This window comes from Microcebus murinus, chromosome 1, assembly GCF_040939455.1.
Source record: "Microcebus murinus isolate Inina chromosome 1, M.murinus_Inina_mat1.0, whole genome shotgun sequence".
NCBI classification, from domain to species: domain Eukaryota; kingdom Metazoa; phylum Chordata; class Mammalia; order Primates; family Cheirogaleidae; genus Microcebus; species Microcebus murinus.
Genome location: NC_134104.1, coordinates 7,776,132 through 7,800,387, shown reverse-complemented (window position 1 = coordinate 7,800,387; position 24,256 = coordinate 7,776,132). Strand labels below are relative to the sequence as shown.

At 35.5% G+C, this 24,256-nt stretch overlaps 1 protein-coding gene across 1 annotated transcript in view; it reads left to right on the top strand.

Moving 5' to 3' along the window:
* TTC3 (tetratricopeptide repeat domain 3) overlaps positions 1–24,256 on the top strand; it is a 120,293-nt gene that overhangs the window by 56,961 nt on the left and 39,076 nt on the right. Inside the window, exons 19-31 of the mRNA XM_076000257.1 lie at positions 2,527–2,607; positions 4,555–4,667; positions 7,637–7,757; positions 9,648–9,770; positions 10,538–10,639; positions 12,060–12,152; positions 12,812–12,876; positions 14,228–14,364; positions 15,462–15,788; positions 18,299–18,550; positions 21,303–21,349; positions 22,708–22,764; positions 24,057–24,127. Coding sequence (XP_075856372.1) covers positions 2,527–2,607; positions 4,555–4,667; positions 7,637–7,757; positions 9,648–9,770; positions 10,538–10,639; positions 12,060–12,152; positions 12,812–12,876; positions 14,228–14,364; positions 15,462–15,788; positions 18,299–18,550; positions 21,303–21,349; positions 22,708–22,764; positions 24,057–24,127 — 1,589 coding nt within the window. The remainder of the gene's footprint in view (positions 1–2,526; positions 2,608–4,554; positions 4,668–7,636; positions 7,758–9,647; positions 9,771–10,537; positions 10,640–12,059; positions 12,153–12,811; positions 12,877–14,227; positions 14,365–15,461; positions 15,789–18,298; positions 18,551–21,302; positions 21,350–22,707; positions 22,765–24,056; positions 24,128–24,256) is intronic.

The following is a 24,256-nucleotide window of genomic DNA, read 5'->3' as shown; positions in this document are numbered from 1 at the left end:
GTTAGCCAAGTTGCGAATGCAAAAAAAAGTTTTGGAAGGAAATTGTAAGTGCTACTCCAGCAAACATACAAATAACAAGAGAGCATTGTTGCTGTGATACGAGGAACATTTTGATGGTCTAAATAGAAGATCAAACCAGCCACACCATTCCCTTAAGCCAAAACCTAATCCAGAAAAAGCACTAACTGTTCAATTCTGTGAAAGCTGAGTGAGGTGAGGAAGTTTCAGAAGAAAAGTTGGAAGCTAACAGAGGTTGGTTCATGAGGTTTAAGAAAAGAAGCCATCTTCATATCATAAAAGCAGCAAGTTATCCAGAAGATCTAGCTAAGATCATTGATAAAGGTAACTACACCAAACAATAAATTTCTGATGTACATGATACAGCCTTCTGTTGGAAGAAGATACCATTTAGTTCCTAGGTAGAGAGGGGAAGTTGATGCCTGGCTTCAAAAGACAGGCTGACTGTTGTTAGGAGCTGATGCAGCTGATGACTTTATGTTGAAGCCAGTACGAGGACCTTAAAGAATTACACTAAATGTACTCTGCCTGTGCTTTAGAAATAGAGCAACAAAGCCTGGATGGCAGCATATGTGTTTGTAGCATGGTTGACTGAAGATTTTAATCCCACTGTTGAGACCTGCTCAGAAAAAAGATTCCTTTCAAAATATTACTGTTCCTTGACATTGTACCCGGTCACCGAAGAGCTTTTATGTATAAGGAGATTAATGTTTTCATGCCTGCTAATAAAACATCCATTCTGCAGCCTGTGTATCAAGGAGTAATTACTTGACAGTAATTTGACTGTCAAGTTTCATTGTTTAAGAAATACATTTCATAAGGCTACAGCTGCCACAGATTCCTCTGATGGATCTGGGCAAAGTAAATTGAAAACCTTATGGAGGCTGGGTGTGGTGTCTCACGCCTGTAGCACTCTGGGAGGCCGAGGCGGGAGGATTGTTCAAGGTCAGGAGTTCGAGACCACCCTGAGCAAGAGTGAGACCCTGTCTCTACTAAAAATAGAAAGAAATTAATTGGTCAACTAAAAATATATAGAAAAAGTTAGCCAGGCATGGTGGTGCATGCCTATAGTCCCAGTTACTAGGGAGGCTGAGGCAGAAGGATTGCTTGAGCCCAGGAGTTTGAGGTTGCTGTGAGCTAGGCTGACGTCAGGGCACTGTAGTCCAGGCCACAGAGTGAGACTCTGTCTCAACAACAACAAAAAAACCTTATGGAAAGGATTCACCATTCTAGATGCCATTAAGAACATTTGTGATTCATGGGAGGAGGTCAAAATATCAACATTAACAAGAGTTTGGAAAAAGTTGATTTCGGGCCCCCACTGATAACTTTTTAAAGGGTTTGAGATTGGTGTGGAGGAAGTAGTAACTGCAGATGTGGTGGAAAATAGCAAGAGAATTAAGAAGTGGAGCCTGACGATGGGACTGAATGAACGGCAGTCAAATGATCAGACTTGATTGAACAAATGAGGAGCTGCTGCTTACTGATGAGCAAAGAAAGTGGTTTTTTGAGATGGAATCTACTCCTGGTGAATATGCTTTGAACATTGTTGAAGTGACAACAAAAAAAGTTAGAATATTACATAAACTTAATTGATAAAACAGTGGCAGGGTTTGAGATGATTGTCAATTTTGAAATAAGTTCTGTGGGTAAAATGCTATCAAACAGCATTGCAGCTACAGAAAAATCTTTCATGAAAGGAAGAATCAATCAATGTGGCAAACTTCATTGTTGTCTTATTTTAAGAAATTGCCACACCCTCCCAATCTTTCAGCAACCACCACCGTGATTGGTTAGCAGTCATCAACACTGAGGCAAGATTCAGTTAATCCAGGATTCTTAGGAAAGAGGAAGCAAAACATCAGGCAAGACCCACCACCAGTGTAAAGATTATGACTCACCAAAGCCTCAGATGATGATTAGCATTTTTTTAGCAATAAGATATTTTAAAATTATGGTATGTACATTGACATATGTCCATAATGTATGTACATAGACATAATGCTATTGCACACTTAATAGACTACAGTATAGTGTAAACATAACTTGTATGTACACTGGGAAGCCAGAAAATTTGTGTAACTCACTTTACTGCTGTATTTGCTTTACTCTGGTAGTCTAGAAGCAAACCTGCAATATCCCTAAGGTACATCTGTAATTGCTATGTAAATACATAGCTTAGGCAAGGTTGTAAGAGAGCAAATGTCTAGATCTGCCACTAGTACCCACTTAAATGCAAAAGAGTATGGTTTTAATTAAAAATTATCCTACTCTATTTTGAACCATGCTTCAAGAAACTGAGACAGTAATTCTGTGTTTTAAGCACTTAATAGCAATATAACTGATTATCTTTGCAAAATATTGTCTAATTCTATTTGGCCTTTAACCCAATCAGATTGATTAGTGAGATTTTCTTGCATTTCTTTTTCTGTTGTGACTAGAAGGTTAGTATGATAGAAATTGGACAGAATTATGTTCACATTTTAACTGAAGTATTTTTATTGACAGCAATTGAACCTGGCCATGATTAACTATGTCTTGGTAGTGTATGGACTTGCCATTTCTCTTCTTGGAATAGGACAGCCTGAGGTAAGATTTGTAATGGAAACCATAAACAATTAAAATATGATATTGACATATTTTATAAAAATTATTTTCTCATTTTCCTGTGTACTTGATAATTTTGTCTGAAGTATCTCAATTTAATTTAGCTTGTGTTTTTTTTTTTAAAGAAAACTTACTTTGTTTCCTATTAGAAAAAGGAATCCACTTTTTATTTGTATAAAATTTTAAAAATGTGATGTATCATGATATATTTCAGAAACATAATGTTGAGGAAAAAGGCAAGTTGAAGAACATATACATTATGATCCCACTTATCGTTTATGGATATCTGTACATTTTGTGAAAGTTTAAGAAAGAAAAACATGGACTATCCCTACCTCAAATTTAAGATAGTAATTGCTTTTAGTGATGGGAGGAGGGAATGGCCTGAAAGGTTAAGAAAGGAGACTTCAACTTTGTGTTATGCTGTTTTTCTGGAAAAAGAAAAGTGAAAATGATAATGTTATTATCTCTTAGTTCTGGTGGTAAGTACTTGGAGATTTTATTATTTCTAGAGTGCAAGCTTCCTAGAACTATATATAATCACTGTGTAGGTATGAGCTCCCATGATTCTATTAATTATGCTTCCTCCTGCTCTCCTGGAATGTTTATTTGCCTCTACTGTTTGACATTATCAATTTGATTTTCTTGGTTTTGGGTTTTTGTAAATGTTGAAATGCTCTAGAATGACCTCAAGTATATATCCTCTCTACCAAGTTGGGCTCCAGTCTTCCCTAGCTAAATGAAGGCCAAACCCTCAGTTGCTGGCTAAGGTGGATCTCAGTTATCTTTTATGTTCTGTTCTCTCCTGGTGGTCACAGTGCCTGAGGTTCATTTTCCTTGTTCTCAATGTGACAGATGAATGTCTTCCATTAATACCTGTCTCATGCTATTTTCTAATAGATTGTTGGAGACTTCAGGACTTCATGATTTTAATTATATTCTTGATAGAATAATAAATATCATGTTTTGCTTATTAGAATTGAAGAATTAGTTTTTTACATTTGTGATTTACTGTAAAATGGTGAGACTGATATGAAAAAAAAATAGATATGGTAGAACTTACACATTTAAAAGAATTTCACCAGAATAGGCCTTTGAAGAAGGCATGTGTTTACTCTAATAAGCCCTTGCATCAAATGTTTTTGGATTGTCTCCTTTGGAACTGGCCTCAAAGCTCTATTTTGTAGTGACTTTGTTTTTCACCCACAGTGGAGTTACCAGTATTTCTTAGAACTAAGTACCTTTTGGATTTTCCAAAAACAAAATTCTTTCAACTCAGAGGTTTCACACTGTTGAGAGTATTCAAAAAAGAATGTACTTTAGGCTCTGTTTTTACTAAAGGGCTATTTTTAAGACAAAGCTTTTGTTTCTTAGGCCATAAAACATTGTGCAACAACATCGTTGGGATGCCGGTCCTTCCAAGGCAGCAGGGAGTAGCACTTACTAGGATAAATGTTACGGTGTGTTTGCACCCAGATCAGTCTTTTTAACCATGAATTTATACCCTCTAGTATTAGTCAAGCTAGGCGTGGTGGTGCTCACCTATAGTCCCAGCTACTCAGGAGGCTGAGGCAGGAGGATCACTTGAGCCCAGCAGTTCTAGGCTGCAGTGAGCTATAATTGTACCACTGTACTCTGGCCTGGGTAACAGAGTGAGACTCTGCCTCTTAAAAAAATAAATAAAATATTAGCACACACCAGACCCTTAGTGTGTACTAGTAAATGTCACAGAGTTGGTTGTGTTTCTGAATATGATCAGAATTTATGTAATGCCTAAGAAAATGAAATGCAGAAGGTATAATTTTGTCCCAGGAATTTGGGAATATATTATTATTATTTTAATATTATGCAAGAGTCAGTCTTCAGATAAAATCTGTTTTAGCATTTCTCTTTTTGAGTAAATGATCATTCCTCTCACTACTATTGAAGGAATTATCTGAAGCTGAAAACCAGTTCAAGAGGATGATTGAACACTACCCCAATGAGGGGCTTGACTGCTTGGCCTACTGTGGAATTGGAAAAGTATATTTGAAAAAAAACAGGTCAGTAGAAACAACACTACTGTAAGCTTCAGGCTAGAAACACATTCAAAGTCTAATGTGATGATGATCCCTTTTCTGGGATTATTTTGCTATCTTCTTTGTGACACACTGTTATAATTGTGATTGACTTTGAGGACTTAGCATTTTGCTATCAATTATTAAAACAAGGCCGATCAGTACAGTTCCTGGTACTTCTTAATTTTGAATATAATAAGAAAGTCAATAATAGAGTAATTTGACATGAAGGATTTAATATTCTTTATTATACGTCATCTATAGGTAGTGACTGAGTTGATACAGTCACTATCAACAGTCACAGATACAGATTAATGATTTAAAAATCTGATTGTACCTGTAATCCTAGCACTTTGGGAGGCCGAGGCGGGTGGATTGCTCAAGGTCAGAAGTTCGAAACCAGCCTGAGCGAGACCCTGTCTCTACCAAAAATAGAAATAAATTAATTGACCAACTAAAAATATATATATAAAAAAAAAAAAAAAATTAGCCGGGCATGGTGGCGCATGCCTGTAGTCCCAGCTACTCGGGAGGCTGAGGCAGTAGGATCGCTGAGTCCCGGAGATTGAGGTTGCTGTGAGCCAGGCTGACGCCACGGCACTCACTCTAGCCTGGGCAACAAAGTGAGACTCTGTCTCAAAAAACAAAAAAAAAAAAAAAAAAAAAAAAAATCTGATTGTATAAATTTTTGGTTAATTCTAAAATATCTGTGTGGAGATGGTTTAAATAAGAGGTATGTGTATGTTCAAACACATCATGAGTTAGGAATAAAAATCTCTTCTCTGAGCTCTTTTATAGTTGGAATCTCCTTACTCAGTGTTTAATAAGAAGCTGTTCTCTAAATGTTTCATGTCTTAGTTTTGTCTTCCCAAATTGGTTGTCTGACCTTTAGGGGACAGGAGCTTTAAAAAAAGCTCCTGAGCTTTTAAAAAAAATTTTGAGCTTTAAAAAAAATATCTTTTCTGCCGCTTGCACCCAATATAGTAGTAGTTATGTTAGTAGTAGTAGTAGTAGTAGTAGTTATGTAAGGTTACTTTATAAAGAAATAATTATTGACTGATTGAATATCATTCATAATATAATTCATAAATAACTTTATGAATATAATTTTTTATGAATATATTTCATAATAACTTTTAATTATCCTTCATGTCTCGTCTAACTTGTTAGGGCAAATTTTATGAGACTCTTGGGAACCCAATCTTAAAGTGTGCCTAGAATCTTCTAAAAAAAATCTAGAGATTTTTTTTTCAATTTATTTATTTATTTTTAATTTCAGAATATTATGGGGGTGTAAACATTTTGGTTACATATGTTACCTTTGCATAGCCCAAGCCAGAGCTACAAGCATGCCCATCCCCCATACAGTGTGCTCCATACTTATTAGTTATGAGTTTATTAGTGGAGTTTACCTCCACCCCCCCTCCCACCTGCCTGGCACCTGGTGAATATTACTTCCATGTGAGCACCTAAGTGTTGATGAGTTAGTACCAATTTGATGGCAAGTACATGCGGTACTTGTTTTTCCATTCTTGTGATACATCGCTTCGAAGAATGGGCGCTAGCTCCACCCAGGATAATGTAAGAGGTGCTAGTTCACCCTTGTCTTTTATGGTTAAGTAGTATTCCATGGTATACAAATACCACATTTTATTAATCCACTCATGTGTAGATGGGCACATCTTTGCAATTGTGAATTGTGCTGTCATAAACATTTGTGTGCAGGTTTCTTTATTAAAGTTCTTTTTTCTTCTTAAAGTTTCCATCTCCGAGGTTGGACTATTAAGGATCAAGTAGATGGATCAGGAAGATGCAGGAGAAATGAGGATTTAGCAATTACCTTTATAGTAAATGAAATTAAAAGTTTAGTATACATTCCTTAGGACATATCTGTTTAATACCTTGGTCACATGTAGACATTCACAAGGTCTAGGAAAATAACATGTTTAAAATTATTGTGATAAACTGAAAAGTTTTTGCCATGTTGAAAGGCATTTAAATTTTAATTTCTAACTAATATGATGTGGGGTTAAATGTCTAATGTTCTATTTTTTGGCATTTTAATGTGTAGCTTCTGGTTTAAAGTCCTGCCTGTAACTGTCTTGTGGTGGATGGTGGTCCAGCTTTTCTGCACATAAATCTTTCTATGCCTATAAGCAAAAATAAGTTTTAAAATTGGAATATCGTTTCAAGGTTGGAGAAAGCAGTAAATGTTTTTTCTTCTCCAATCTGAAGAGAAGAATAAAGACTTGGTCAACTTTGTAATCTAGTACTTCAGTATTCCTTTGTTGAAGGGACTGTGGGGATCTATTGACATTATTTCTTTAAACCATGAATCACATCAGAGCTAAAAGCATTTCATATTAATATTTTTAGTTAAAACAACTTAAATACACATTTGTTTTGTTAAAATAATTTACTGCTTTATGGTTAAAGAAAGATGTCCAGAATATATCCTTTCAAGATTTTTTCAAGCAGAGAGAGAGGTTTTTCTTATAGATGACCTTCCTAAAGGAGTCAAATTTAAAAGGAGGAATCCTCTATTTATGATTAAGTAGTTGGAGTGGAGGTTTGCTATTTCTCTACAAGAATCTACTTTAATTAGCTTAGTTAATGAAGCAAATAAAAACAGACAGCCAAATTGTCCAATTTTCTATTTTAGTTGTTGGAAACTTTGAAAATAAGTTGCAACTTTAGAAGGACTAGTGTGCACTTACTGTTAATAAAGCCAATGTCCCGGAGAGAGTTGTGATTAATGTATGTTACTTTTGTAGCAAACATAATAATGCTTCAGTTTTTTAAAGAAAATTTAGGCTACATTGAATATTTCTGTAGAGTGATTTATCAAATATACTCTTCCTAGTATGCTTAAGATCTTGGTGACTTTTGTTGTCGTGAATGAAATACCATGTCACATCTTTAATACCTTCTTTTCTTCATAATCATGACTTTAGATTTCTAGAAGCTCTCAATCACTTCGAGAAGGCAAAAACCTTGATTTATCGTCTCCCTGGAGTGTTAACTTGGCCCACAAGTAATGTGGTTATTGAAGAGTCTCAGCCAGAGAAAATAAAGGTAACTTTAGTTCTGCAGTGTTTCCCCTAACTGTAATAGCCCATCTTCATTGACAGACTTGGGTATCAGAAGACAAAGAGGTGGGAGTAGTCTGTCTCTGCCTTTCCCACATGCATTTCCCCTTTAAAATCTAATGAGAATCACTGACACTGGATTTTGCCACTGGATGTTGTCAGTCACACACCTTTCGCTCATCATTACATTTAATCCTTACAGCAGCCCTACAAGATGAGTAGTATAATCATTCTCATTTTGAAGATGAGGAAGATTAAATCTGGAGAGGTTACGTAGTGAGCTCAAGGCTAAATAGCAAGCAAATGGTTGTGCTGTAATTTGAAACTAGGCATTCTGACTTTAGAGTGTGTGTTATCAAGTGATACGCTATACTGTATCTAAGTATACGTTATACTTAGAGGAAGTTGTATTATTGTTGTTTCATCATAGTTACCACAGTTATTGAGATGGTACTTGGAGACTTGGAAAATAGTTAAAAAGTAGAAGGATCTGAGTAGACATTTCTGCAAAGAAGGTATACAAATGGCAGTTTAGCACATGAAAAGATGTTCAATATGATTAACCATAAGAGAAATGTAAATCAAAACCATAATGAGATACTACTTCAGACCCACTAGGATATGAGTAGACAAGATAATAAATGAGGATATAGAAAAATTGGAACATCCATACATTGCTGGTGGTAACATAAAATAGTATAGTTGCTTTGGAAAACAGTCTGGCAGTTCTTCAAACAGTTAAACATAGAAGTTACCATATGATACAGCAGTTCCACTCCTAGGTATGTATAGAGAAAGGAAAACGTATTCTCACAAAAAGTTGTACATGAATGCTCATAGCTGTATTATTCATAATAGCCAAAATATGGGAAACAGCTCAAGTGGCTATCAACTGATGAATGGATAAATAAATAAAAAGTACTGATATGTGCCACAACGTGGATGAACCTTGAAAACACTATGCCACGTAAAAGAAAAGGCCACATATTTTATGATTTCTTTATATGAAATCTCCAGAATCGGCAGATATATAGAGAGAGACCGAAAGTAGATTTGTGAATGCCCAGGCTTGGGAGCTTAGAGGAGAATGAGGAGGAACTGTTAATGAGTTTGGAGTTTCTTGTTCTTGTGATGAAAATGTTCTAAATTTAGATTGTGATAACTGTTGTACAACGCTGTGGATATATACTAACTACTAAACTGTACGCTTTATGTTAATGTATGATATGTTAATTATATCTTACCAAAGCTATTATAAAAAAAATAAAACGCAAAACACAGGGATTGTTGGATTTAGCTCTCTTCATACAAAATTGGAATGGGGGCATAGGTGCTACTGATAACGAAAAACCAATACTGGAAGCATGGTCCTCCCATCAGCAGTGGGGTGATTCTCCAGGAGATGCTCTAGCTCCAGTGGCAGAGATTCAGGAAGGTAGATGGATGGGTGTGTTAGGGCTTACGTGAAGTGGCACTGGGAAGGACGAGGACAGTGAAGTCCTCAGGGTTAGCCTAAGGGTTATTCTACCTCTTTGACTCCCTCTTAGTGCTTATATGAGATTTCTAAGAGCTGTAAGTCATAAATTGAGGTTTGATGATCATAACAGAGGACAGGATTTTGATTGTGACTCCCTGAAATTCTGAATAAACAATTTTTGTTCATCCTTTTTAAAGATCTCTCTTTCATGGCATGTCTGTATCAGCCTCCTTTTAAAAGGAAAAACTTTAGAAGTTATATGTAGTTTGTTCTTGGCTAAAAAAATTTAGTCATTTGTATGCTTAAAATATTTTGATGGCTAGAGGTTGCTGAAATCACAAGCATTTTTATTGACAAATTAGTATTGTAATCATATCATTTTTGTTTATTTTGTTTTAGATGCTGTTAGAGAAATTTGTTGAAGAATGCAGGTTCCCTCCAGTGCCAGATGCCACTTGTTGCTATCAGAAGTGCCATGGATATTCCAAAATCCAGATTTACATAACTGATCCAGACTTTAAGGTAAATAGTGGTGGTACAGTGGGACCTTAACTTAACAGAACCATGCCTTGAATGGATTCAGAGCACATTCTGTAATTGGAAGCACCCAAGTTCTCTGCCTAGCAGTTTTATGTCTGTTCCTTTCCCTGAACTTCTTTAGGTCTACATCATATCACCTGGGACCCCAGAACCACTGAAAATCATGACTGTGGGCTGGGGCGGTGACCTGAGAAAGCAGGCTAGCTAATTCCTTTTCCTTCTAGCATTTCAATACTAGCATTCCTTCTAGCATTTTAACACTAGTCCTTAGTATTAAAATGTGATGGTTACTTCCAATTTGTTGGAATTCTCATCTCTTGTAAGATTTGAGTCCGGAAATCTAAAGGCCATTGTGATCATTGAATTACTCCCTAGAAACCTAAATTTGAGATCAAGTCTGGCACTTAGTAGAGTGAATAAATTGCTGGTTTATTCAAAAAGATAGTAGCTGTTCACTATCCCACTGTCCCTGGTTAGTTAATAAGATGAAATAATGTTTATAAAGTATTTGACACATTGTAAAGAATAATGCAGCTATATGCTATGGAAATGAATATGTCAGTCAAGCTCTCTGTCTCTGACACTGGGCATTTTGGGGTACAGAAGTATTGTACTCCCTCATGAGCAGAATGTCTAGTTATGTCTGCCAGGTGAATGCAACAACTCTCTTTATCTTAATTTGTGTGTTGTGAGTGTGTGTGTGCACGGACATCTTCAAAATGTGAATTAAAATTTTTTTGAAATCCCAGGGTTTTATACGTATCAGCTGTTGCCAGTACTGTAAAATAGAATTTCACATGAACTGCTGGAAGAAGTTAAAAACAACAACCTTTAATGATAAAATTGACAAGGTAAGACATCATAAGATTGTCTGGATTTTTTAGTATGCTTATTGTATGTTTGATTTTTTTCTCCTGAGAATTTTAGAAGTCTTAAGTGACTATACATACATTCTTTCCTGAGCATTATAGACATCATTAGAAAGTTTTAAATTATAACTTTAATAAAGTAGAAAATCAGATTTTGTTTTTATTTTATACAACTATAAAGGCAGTATCATAGCAGCCTTTAATAAATTGTTCAACCTACTTTTGTGTTAGAAATGTAACGATCAAAAGTAAAATTTAATGTTTGATTTAGAAATATATGTTGTAAACTATGCACTGATAATTTTAGTATTTTAGAGATTTTTCATTTAATCATTTGAAAGTTTTGATGTAGAATTAGAGGTTTCAAAACTAAAATTTGATGAGGTAATTTGTACTAAGAAGTCAACTCAAATTTTTTTTAACATTTGAGGAAGAAGATCAACTTAAATTTGATATTGCCGTTTCTCACTGGGGTTTTTCTTTTCAAGATAATGATGTTAATTATCATTAGCTAGATATACTCTGAGAGAAGGCACAATTTTATAATCCTATTTGTATTTATATAATTTGTTTCTGATCTATATAAGCCATGGGCCTTCTATACTGCATAGGCTCATGTAGATCACTGTTCCTATTGGAGAAAATATAAGGTGGTTGTACCAGGTATCTGTTAGCAATAGGAATTATTCAAGTTTGGTAGAAAAAAAATTCGCACATTTTGTACACTTGCACAGTTAACTAAAGAAATTATGATATGGCCAAGTAACTATTGCCATTGAGTTACTACCGCGATGTCTTTGTCTCACCTAAATTGAATTTCTCTAGTGATACACTGTCCCTTAGTGGTCTTAACCATTCCCCTGGCTTTAAATACCCTCCGTAAATTAGTTAGCTTTCACTAGGGTATGCTGAAGTAATCTAGAACCCAAATATTTTGTGGTTTACAATAAGAGAGGTTCATTTCTTGTTAAGATTACTTGTTCTGCAGTTGTTGGTCAGAGTCGGGCTGTAGCAGCTCTATTATATGTGGCCGTGTTCTTTGTTTCTGAATCCAAGTTGAAGAGTGAGCCTTTTCTAGAACATGTTCCTGTGTCAGAGGGAAAGAGCAATGGCCAGTCATATGCAGTGTGTTTAAAAGCTTTTGCTTAGACATGGTGTGCATCATGTCAAGTCACCTTGCATTTACAAAAACAAGTCACATGGTCAAACCTGCACCCAGAAGTATATTCGTTCTACAAGGAAGCTCTGAAAATCGAGTGCCAATGAACAGACTTTCAGTGCTTCCCTGATGAAGGTTTTAACTTATATTTTGACTGTTGTTAGTAGTTAAAATACATACATGTATAGATTTATCCCCCTCCCAGACATAACCTTCTTTTTCTTCTCTTTTTTAATCAAATAGGATTTTCTACAAGGAATTTGTCTTACCCCTGACTGTGAAGGTATCATTTCTAAGATTATCATCTTCAGCAGTGGTGGACAAGTTAAATGTGAAGTAAGTATCTAATAAAGAGGAAACCTTATTAAATTGATAACCAAAATGTTTATACCTTTTAAAACATGATTTAAATTTTCGTAAGTTGTGTGATTTGCATCTGGTCTTTTCCAGGAAAGAAATAGTTACTTCATTTAAGAAATACAGGAAATATTCAGATATTCATTACAATGATGCATTCTCACATTCATTTATTTCTTAATAGGAAAAGGAAGCTTTTACCTTTTAGTTCTACTGTTTTTACTCTTTTTAATAACTTTGCTTTCTAAATTCCCCAGTAAACTTTTGGGAATTGGTGGTGGTGCAGATATTTAGGGAGGGGGAAGAGTAGTTTGAGGGATTACCTTTAACTTTACTATATGGGAGTGACAGAAGTGGGTAATTGTAATAATATTTGTAGTTCATTGGATTTTCTGCTTACTCTCAATTTTTTTTTTAAAAAACATTTTCCTAAAGTATGTCTACTCTCTTGTTCCTCTTTTCAGTAAATTATTTTGCTAAAGCTTTCTGGGCTTTTGTCTGGGTCAGAACCTCATCACTGTTCTCTATCAAATTGAACATTGACTATGTGTGTTTCTGAAATACTTGTTACTTGTGGTTTTGTGCTTTATGTCATGGGAGTATGAGACAAATTTTGGATGTCTTTGTTTTATTTAAAGTTTGAACACAAGGTCATAAAAGAAAAGGTTCCTCCAAGACCTATTCTGAAACAGAAATGTTCTAGGTAAGATTTCTAACAATCAATCGCTAGTTTAATGATGTCTCTTAGAATGTAAATTCTTTTAAATGAAGATTTCTAAATTATGCTGTTTTTTAAATTGGCTGTGCATACATATATCCAAATAAGTACTTTTAAAATGATTGTTATGGGTATTTAAAGCTTAAAGAGAGCTTGCCCTGAGTGGTTAAATACTAAAAACTTAATTCAGAGTCATTTAGTGGGTTGATTTTATGAGTAAAAGTATAACATTTGAGGCTGTGAATTGACATGTGTGATTAATAGATTTGGCATTTAGATAAAAATTATATATTTAGCTTTCAGTTCTTTAAACTTTAATTCCGCAAGCACTTTTTCTTTTTATCTCTCATCAAACAGTTTGAATCAATGACTATTTCTTACCCTGAAATACTAAATGTACAGTCTAAATTATTGACTTCTCTGTATTTTTCTGTTCAGATCAAATAATTCAAGTCCTTTTTTCTTTTCTTTTTTGGTCCTGCTTTTTGGTTTTCATTCTAAGAAGTGATTCTTTTTCATCATTTGTGACCAAGAAAAAGCAAAAGAGGCCGGGCGTGGTGGCTCACGCCTGTAATCCTAGCACTTTGGGAGGCCGAGGCGGGCGGATTGCTCAAGGTCAGGAGTTCGAAACCAGCCTGAGCGAGACCCCATCTCTACCAAAAATAGAAATAAATTAATTGACCAACTAAAAATATATATACAAAAAATTAGCCGGGCATGGTGGCGCATGCCTGTAGTCCCAGCTACTCGGGAGGCTGAGGCAGGAGGATCGCTGAGCCCCGGAGATTGAGGTTGCTGTGAGCCAGGCTGACGGCACTTACTCTAGCCTGGGCAACAAAGTGAGACTCTGTTTCAAAAAAAAAAAAGCAAAAGAAAAGATGAACAGAATTATTTGTTGGAGAGAATTCATTGCAGCCAAATGAATGGCTACATTCAGTCCCATATTGTGGCTCATCATTGGGATGTGAAAATAATATTTTACCATGGGCTCTATCTTAGAAATGAGAATTTACATATATTATCTTGCGGAGTAATTTGTACTATTCCTTTTTACTTATGCAGTAACTTACATATATGGAAATAACACCTATAAATCTATATGTTGCATCCTTAATTAGAAATCACTTAATCATTGAATTTGTTGTTATGAAACAGGTACCCTTATTTTGACCAAACTGACAGATCTTTTTTTTATGTCGAGTAGAAGTTGTAGGTCAGTTTCTAATTAAAAAGGAAAACTTCTTACCTATTGCTTGGTTTCTACAATAGGCAAAGGAAAATAGTTCATTGAGTTTATAACAGAGATGAATTATCACTAATAATAAGTGTTTATCAGCCTAGAGAAGCTAAGACTGAAGGAAGACAAAAAATTGAAGAGAAAGATCCAAAAACAAGAAGCAAAAAAATTAGCACAAGAAAGAATGGAAGAGGACTTAAGAGAAAATAATCCACCCAAAAATGAAGAGCAGAAAGGTATGCAGGAGTCCCAGGCATGATTAGCATAATACACTCTTGCTTAAAAGTATAAATATTAATGTTCATCTTACTGGGCTTTATATTGTTACTGAATTGAAATATAGATTTCAGTTAATATTTTAATACTATCACTGTCTTCTATTACTCTGAGACACAGTAGATTAGTGTGAGGAGCACTGATTTAGAGCAATGTGTGGGGATTCCAACACTCACCTCCCACTAACTCTGGGCAAACTCTGTGTCAGTTTGCTCATCTCCGAGGTGCGGGTGGACATGATATCTGACCTACATATTGTGTTTTTGACAGTGCACTGTAAATTCTGCTATGTGGATTTAGGTTCCAAAATGTTGAATTGTAAATTAGCTACTAATTATGTGTAATAATGGTGAATTCAAATAAAGAGGCAGTTCATGAAAAATACCATAAACACCTACTCCAGCTTTCTATTTTATGCTCATCTTGTCCTATTTCCCCATTTACATGGGATTGTCTCATTGGTAATTTTAACTATTTCTGTGTACGTGCTAGCCAATATGTTTATTTTCAGAATGGAATTGATATATGTTTTCCTTGTATTCTACTATTATGAATGACTGTGTTTCCAAAATGGAACATTTTCCACTTGCCTCTGTATTTCTTATCTGGTATTCCATCAGTGTTTCACAAATCAATCAAAATTATTGTTCCCACTGGAAAAATTTTCAGTGAATATATTTTAACTTTGAATGCTTAATGAGTAAACATATTTATTGAATATAAAGTTAAGATAGTTGATGAGGCTGGGTTAGGATTGTTAGGTGAAGTGACCTTATTTTAGAGGAACTAAGTTTTTAGATGCTACCACATGAATGGTACAGAATGAAGGGTATAACCTACTTACTTTTGACATGTTTAGTTTAATGTGAACATTCATATTTTTTCAAAGAAATTAGTATACATTTATATTCCTAATTAAAGTTTCTTAAGTTTATGTAAATCAACATAATCAATCTGACTCATATTTTACATTATTACATAATGTTAATTATTTCTAAGTTTATATCATTGCAAATTAGTCCTCTTTATCATTTTAACCATTGTTATTTTTCCTTAGAAACCGTAGACAGTGTTCAGAGCTGTCAGTTCCTTGATGACAGAATTCTGCAGTGCATAAAACAGTATGCTGACAAGATTAAATCTGGTATACTGAATACTTCCAAGCTTCTCAAAGAATTGCTTTCTTGGAAAGTTTTGAGCACAGAAGACTATACAACCTGTTTTTCTAGCAGAAATTTTCTAAATGAAGCAGTGGACTATGTCATTCGTCACTTGATTCAAGAAAAGAATAGAGTAAAGACAAGAATATTTCTTCATGTTTTAAGTGAGCTTAAAGAAGTGGAACCCAAATTAGCCACTTGGATCCAGAAACTTAATAGCTTTGGTATGTCCCTTTATATTCTAGACCAGTACAGTTTAGTAGGAAGGATAAATATGGGTCTCTGAATCTTTTTTCATTTCCCTATCATATTGTTTTAAAATGTGAGACTATAAATTTGTGTGGTTAAAAATACTATTCCACACATACACATAATTTTTAGGTTATTTTATAGGTAGTTTACAATATACTTTTTAAAAAGTTGTAAACAAAAGAAAGATCAGTCGATAGGAAATCCTATATTATGCTAACCTATTTATAAATGTGTGGCTAAGTGAATACTAGGCACTGCCATGTATAAATGGTACATCGTGGAGTCTGCTATCTATGGAGAGCCATCTGGGATTGTACAGCTTAGTAGCTGTGTTGAGAGAGAAAAAGAATCTAAAATTTAGATTCTTTGAAGAAACATTTAGAAAGATGAGTAGATGAGACTAATTGCTTAGTGTCACCTATGGCAAATCTATATCTAGGATTAAGAGAAACATACCTTAATTTTATCTAGGGTTGAAGTAGGCTATCACAAATCACAGCATTATACAACTGTGTTACTCTGTTCTGACTTTCCTAATTTGGCTAGGAGGAGGGAAGGTTGAGCAAGACCCTCATACTGTCCCCAAGCAGACTTTTTGCCCAAGGCTATGCAGGGACTGTAGAAGGCAGCTGCAGATACAGTTGTTGTCTAGTACTAGGTAGGGATGCTTTGAGCACTGACCAGGCTGCTATTTATTTTGGTAACCAGGATAGCAACTGGCCTAGAACAATAGTTGGCGGCTGTTAGATAAATGACTAAAGGGAGCCGTAGGAGAGGGACAGGGCCTTCAGCTGCAGTCCAGGAGTGGGGCCTGCCAAGCCTCTACCAGCCACCCCCAACTTGTCTGAGTTTTTAGAGACTTGAGGCTATTAGAATTCTTGGCTTTCAGAGATGATGTATTGGTCAGTTTCTGTCAGTAGAGACAAAATAAGATGGCAGCAAGCTTGGTTATGATTAGCTGAATGCTCCTGCTTTGAGCATAGGTATCCTTGAGTTTTTGGTCCCAGAAAGTTAATTCTAAGTGATAAGATTATCACTAGTGAAGATAAGCTAAGTAAATTATAATTATTGCTTACTTTAATCTGCTTTAGGAGGTAGACTAAAGACTTGGAGACGTAGATTTGTGTCAGGGTTATGCTACATGGGCAAGAATGCCAGCCCCTGTTAGTTCAGGTAAAAGCAGCTTTTGAGCCTTCCAGCCCACTGGCAGGCAAATGTGAATATGTCTTTTGATATAATCTATGTTTATTTTGAAGATTAAAGGTATTAATAAGGATGTATGCATAGTATTTAAAGTTGTAATTTTTATAGAAAACTGTAAAATGAGTTCGGATGTGTTCATTAGTCTTTTACTAAGGCCCTGATATAAAATTCACATTTATTTAATAAAAGCAAGCAATTTCCAATTCCTGGAATTTTACTTCTCACAAAAAAATATACAGTGGAGTCACATCTTGTGCATATTTAACAGAGAGAGGCTAATTTATATATGTCAGCAAAAGATGGAAGAAGGGAGAAAGAAATAGAGCACTGGAAAGAGGAAATTAACACTCAATAGTTAACTTAGTCTGCCTACATTCCCCTCACTGAGTGCAAGCTCTGATGTGGATGGGAATGTGAATGTGATATTTCTTCATTGGAAGTTCCCTTAAACCTTCTATTGTATAAGCATCTTATGTGGTAACTCATTCTGGCATTTAACGGTGCTAATTCTCATGCAGCATGAGCTCTGCAAGTTAACTTTTATCAGGAAGAAACAGCAGTCCAGGGTAACTTTGAGCAATTTCTGCTTTATTTGTTGACTTGAGAACCTAAGGCCCATTGAAGGTAGTGACCGTTTTGTATTCGAAGCATGAGAGGGAAATTGAGCAGAACTCCTTTCTGCTTTTTGGTGGCTATGTTAGTGAGGAGTGGGGCTTTTCACCATCCTTTCAGTAGGAGTGTATGAGATTGCAGCTGTCCAGTTTGCTGATTTAGAGAATGGAGAATAAAAGCAGGAATAGGATCCATCTTGATTTTTATAAAGGAGGGTAAGGACCCATGGTACTTTGGGAGTTAAGGAAGATTTTGCATATTGTTGATGTTTTACTACATATATTTACTATGGAATACATGTAGGAAAATATTATAAAATCTTGCTAGTTTATACTAATTGCAATGAAAGTAATTATGAATTAATGAAAATTTTTTTATATTTTTGAAGGAATTTATTGCTATACTTTCATTTCCTGAGTCTGATAAAGATAACTATAATGATAGAAACCTTCTAATACATACAAATTATTATAATTAGCATATCAATGTTACTTGGTGTTTCTAAAATGCATAATAGCCTGAACAAGTCTGTTCTCAAGTGTTTAAATGTTTTCACTGAAAATAGGAGCAAACTATAATGTAACTGCTTTCAAAGATAGAAACTAAATGTGATTTTACAGTAAATAATTTTTTCCTTCTTCTGATTTGGGTTTTGTTTTTGTTACAGGCTTAGATGCCACTGGACCTTTTTTTTCTCGTTATGGAGCATCTCTTAAGGAGCTTGATTTTAGCATCATGACTTTTCTCTGGAATGAGAGATACGGTCATAAACTAGGCTCTATAGAAGGAAAGAAACTTGATTATTTCTATGAGCCAACATCGTTGAAGGAAGCACGTTGTTTAATATGGCTCCTGGAAGAACACAGAGACAAATTCCCAGCACTGCACAGTGCTTTAGATGAATTCTTTGATATAATGGGTATGTGGACCAAATTTAGTTTTATGATATATCTAATCTTAAGGAAAGAAATCTGTGAAGGACCTAGCTTTGTTAATACTTAAGAAATAGTGTTGAAAATAGACAAAATAACAAAATAGAAAATAGTGAAAATTATTAGGTACAGCTGGTTTATTTGAGGAAGTTAGTGATTGACAATAGTGATTTTGTTATTATGTCATTGAAGCTTTTTTACTTTATTGAGCTGTGGAGATACTCAAATGGTTATGTTATGCTAACTATACACCATGCTATACCCATTTTAGATATTTTTACAGCATCATGGGAAAATTGCATATTAAAAGAGCAGAATTTATTAGCAAATGGTGATTTGTGGCATTCAAGAAAACATTTGCCTATAGAAGTAGCTAATGTTTGCAGAATCTAGAACAGATACCACATCTGTTTTAATTGGAAGAGCCTAGAACTGGAAGTCAGGAAAAGTAGGCTGTGGTGCAGCTTCTTCCCTAAGTTAGTTCATTAAAAACCTTTTGGGCCTGGTGTTAGGTGTTACGAAGGAATTCAGAAATGCTTATGCTAGTCCCTGCCCTTAAGGACCTTATGTTCTAGAAAGTGCAATAGGAAGAATGCACTAATAACTGTAACATGGTGGTAAAGGAGGACCAGAGAAAGTGCCGAGGGCTTCAAAGGAAGGACCCAGCCCTTCTCCCTGGGAGAGAGAAGAGCCTTGGTGCAGAGAGACTGTGTGATGGGTTGTGAATGTGGAAGTGGAATTGGACAGGAGGTGTCAGGGCTTACAGAAGAGGGTGGAGGGCAATTGAGGGGCCTGTTTGAGTGACAGCATAGAGACCAGTTTGGCAAAATAGGCTAACTGACAGTTAATCCTTAGCTTCTCTTTGATCTTAGTTTCTTCATCATTAAAATGAGATGATTTGGAGCCAGTGATCTGTGTGGTCTCATTTTACTTCAAAATTCTAATATTCTTAAATTCTAAATTTTAATTTTTTACATTTCATATGACATGTACATCTTATGATAATCCCTTCCCCTCATCCCTCAGAATCAGAAATCTTTATATATTGTCAGGAGCTAGACTTCTAAATTTCACACTATTTGTTTTAAAGGGTATGTTAAAAATATCTGGTCTTGTACAATAGTGTCACAAATTTAAAAGTTTAAATGCAGTATAAGGTAGTGGAAAGCTTACTTTTGTTATGGTGCCTAGGAAAGAGCACGCTCAAGTATAGATGGCTTTATCTTTCCAGGGTACTGCTTCATGACTGAAGGTGACTTGCTACTTGATAGCCTGAGCCTGAATTTATTGCCATCAGTTTGCTGCTGCTGGTAATAAAATGCTGTCCTGGGGCTGAGCTTACAAAACCTGATGCATGTTTGGATCACACAGCAAGACAACTAAAAATGACACAATTCCCCATCAGCATGCACTCTTCCTAATTCTTGAGTTCTGTACCCAAACTACACAGTACATCTGGCTGCCACTATTTCTCTTTTGGCCAGCCAAATTACTGGCTATCCCAACAGATTGTCAACTCCCATGGATCTGTCTTCCACCCTCGTCCCAGACATGTTTAGTTTCATCTCTTTTCATTTAAAGGAAGGATTATGTTTAAACTTTTCAAAATTCACTGATCTTTCAAGTCAGGGTATTCAGTAATGTCACCAGTAGTTGGAAGCCCCAAATTCTCTCCTGAACTCTGGAAGTGTATTTACCTGGGGAATTCCTGTTAGACAACCAAAGGGCCCCTTAAAGCAATATGACTGAACCCACTTGTCATATCCCCTAAATTTATCTCAGTTAACAACGTTGTTGTATATCTAGTTTTTAAGCAGGAAATCCTGGAATTAGTCTCAACTCTTTCTTTTTCTTAATGCTGTTACATAATAGTTTGCCACCACCAGTCCAGATAAGCTTTATCTTTGATCTGTCCTTTCCTGTCCATCCCACTTCCCTAGGCCAGGACCTCAGTTATCTTTCCATAATTAAACTATGACAGTAGCTGCAAACTGGTTTCAGTGTCTCTACACCCTCTGACTCCTAATCTTCCTCTCGTGTTGCAGCTAGTGATTCTTGACACCTGTCTGATCCTGTAACTATCTGATTTGGAAAACATTTTCTTAGTTTTGCCTACAAGTTAAGTTCAGGGCATCTGTCTGGGTTCCTCATCACTTTCCTTGTCTGCTCTCTGATCACATACCCCATTTCTGGCTGTGTCCAAACATCCCTTGTGCTCTCTTTCCTCCTGTCTTTGCTCAGGCAGTTTCCACAACCACGCCCCATCTCTACTTATTAATTTCGTGTCTAACTTAAGTGTCCTCTCCTCCTCAGAACCTCCATGCCCCTTCTCATTCCCCTCCCCATGCAGACTTGCTCACTCCATCAGCTTTGCTGCTGTGCACTTAGCACACCAGGTTACAGGTGTTTGCCTGTTGTCTTGTTGGCAGTAGAACACAAGCTCATCAATGGCAAGGACTGTCTTATGCATCTCTGTATTCCCAGCACCCAGCATAGATGGCATCTAGAAGGCATTCAAATTATGCTGATTTGGATTGAAATTTTGTGGTTCTTTGTAGTTGGTTTCCCATTAAGTTGGCCATTTTGTCCTTGATTTCTAAAGGACAAATAGTGTCAAAGCCAAATAAGAAATAGAAACAGTCTTGTTAGTAGTATCAGGTGTAGTTTTTAGGGGATAGTGTATTGTATGGAAATGTAAGTGTTTAGTATCCTCACAAAACCATCTGTGTCTTCCTGCAGATAGCCGCTGTACTGTGTTAAGGAAACAAGACAGTGGTGAAGCTCCGGTGAGTTACTTAGTCACTAAATCTTATGTTCTAATTTATGTTAGCCAAAGGATGATGAGGAGGACCCAGGCTAGTGTTTACTGATGTCACAGGTAGCATTCCAGAACCAAATTAAGAGAAATTCTGCATAATGTGTATTATTTCAGTAGAAAGTTAATGGCACCAGTCTTTCTCTTGGAATTGGGAGCAATAATCAGCAAACCCTAGGCTTAAATTAGACAATTTCAGTTTTACACCTAATTAATGTTAATATTAGAAATAGAAAAGAGTTTATCTCCTGGCATAAAAATGAAAAGTTATCTTTAATGATTAAAATTTTAATGTTTTGCTCTGGAAGAAAAACAAAGGGACTTTGTTTTGAGTGGCTCCAGATTGAGTTTAAGTTAAAACAGTTGAAGAGTTGTCTTTTGTAGTAGGTTGTAGTTGACATTTATTCTTTCTGACAGTTCAGAAATTCTTTAGCTTTAGAAAGTGATTAAATAGAGAAAAGAAAAGCATGGTGGCAGTTTTCAAAAAGAAAGATGCTTGTTTACTGATTTGCAGGAGTAAATCATCTATGTATATGTGATTTTTTGTTTTGTTTTTTAGAGACAGACTCTTGCTCTGTTGCCCAGGCTAGAGTACAGGAAAGAAAAAGAAGTTATTATAGCTCACTACAACCTCAAACACCTGGGGCTTAAGCATTCCTCCTGCCTCAGCCTCCCAAATAGCTGGGACTACAAGTGCACCACCATGCCCAGCTAATTTTTCTATTTTTTGTAGCAATGAGGTCTCACTTGTGCTCAGGCTGGTCTCGAATTCCTGACCTCAAGTGATTCTTCTGCCTTGGCCTTCCAAAGTGCTAGGATTACAGGCGTGAGCCACTGCATCCTATGTGTGAAATTTTATCTTAATCTGCTCTATCAAATATTGCCTGCCTGAGTATGGAAACATGGATAACATACCCTGTGAGGAGTTGAATGCTTCTTTATTGACTATGCTCCAGTGTCTGGCCAGGTGTAGAATGTCTACTATGACTTAGTAAAAGGAATATCATAAAAATGCTATTATGGCATATAACTGGAATTACTTAAAAGTCTAATTAATTACTTCAAATGACACATACCATGTTGAAAATGAGGTAAAAACGTTGGAACGATTTAATTTTGGCTATACTTTTAGGCATTATTAAATTCTTTTTTATTTTTTGTTATCATAGCATTTGGGCTGATACACTATAGTGTTATTTTTGTCAAACAATTTTATATACATTTAACTTATGACTAGTCTATGAAAATCGATATGGTTTCTTTATATTGAGTTTCATAATGCCATTATTAGAGTGTTCATTGATTTTTTTTTCTTCTTCCATTTTTTAGTTTAATTCTACCAAAGTGAAGAACAAAGGAAAGAAAAAGAAGCCAAAAGATTCAAAGGTATATAATATTATCTGTATTCCTGTCTAAACTCTCCATAATTAATTGGAGATATAAATTAGAGTTAAGCAATTCTTGGGATATTTTGAAACATCTTGTACAGAAGGACTTTCTAGGCTTTAACGATAGATATTTTGGCAATCTGCATATTGAGAAAATTTAAGGTTTACATTATATAAAAGTTAACTCTTGAAAGAAACTCTTACTCTTTACTGTGCTTTTTATTTTGTGCATATTTCTGAGTGAAAACATTTGTCATCTTGTAGAAGTCTATGGGTGGTCATAGAGCAGAGTGGCTAAGAAGGCTTTGGGGTCAGCAGACCTGGGTTCACATCTTGGTTCCACCAGTTATCTTTGTGACCTTGGGCAAGTTATTTCACATCCCTGTGCTCTAGTGCTGTGGTCCCCAATCCTGTGACCAGTCCATGGCCTGTTAGGAAATGAGCAGCACCTTAACTCCTGAGCTCTGCACCACCCTCCCCAAGGCCCCTATCGCCAGTTTCTGGAAAAATTGTCTTCCATGAAACTGGTCCCTGGTGCCAAAAGGTTGGGGACCACTCTCTAGTGTGCTCATCTGTGTAATAAGAATAATTGTGGTACTTATTAATAACTAATGGAGTTAGGCTTATTCAGTAGTAAGAACTTAGTAAGTATCATCTATTTTTATTACTAAACTGAATTTTATTGGGAGATAAGAAAGCAGAATAGTAGTTTCTAGTATCAGAAGATTTTGTTGACGCTATTATGTTTATATTCAAATATTTATCTAAAATAATCAAACTAAAAGTGATTACTACTAATTATATAACAATCTCAAGATTGATAGGATCCTTTCCTTCCACTCACCAAAGGCTCTCCTTGCAAGTCCATGAGTTAAGTAGGGCATAAGTCTCATGGTGGGTTCTTCATGGCTCTCACGTATGTTGCGGGGGAAGAAAAGGGTACAGGGATGAGAGAGTGAGTAAATCTTAGAAGCCTTGAGCTCCAGTAAAACCTTTCTTTTTATCTTTGACTATATGCCTTTAGTTTAGCTAAAATGGGAGTTTAAACTGAGTGACATTTTAATTTTTTTGGAGCATTAAAAACTACCCTAAATGTTAGTTTGAGCTTACTTGTGGCTGTTTAAACTTACTATTAATATGTGTTTCTATTCATAGAAAATTTGAATAGGACTTATATATTAGCAATTTGCATGCATGTTTATATAAGCATTCCTTAATTTTAATGGTATTTTTTTCTTTAATGGCATTTTAAAGTAGAAAATCATTGTCATTTTCTGTCTTTTAAACCAGCCTATGTTAGTTGGGTCTGGAACAACTTCAGTAGCACCAAATGAGACTATCACTTCAGGTGAAAACCATAAGTAAGTACAATTTTAAATTTTTTTCTTCATTTTTAACTCAAACGTTTTTACTTAACAAATGGGGTTAATTGAATGTACTATAAACTTGAGTTTTATTTCTCTAACTTCCATTTCTAAAGATGTGCATCT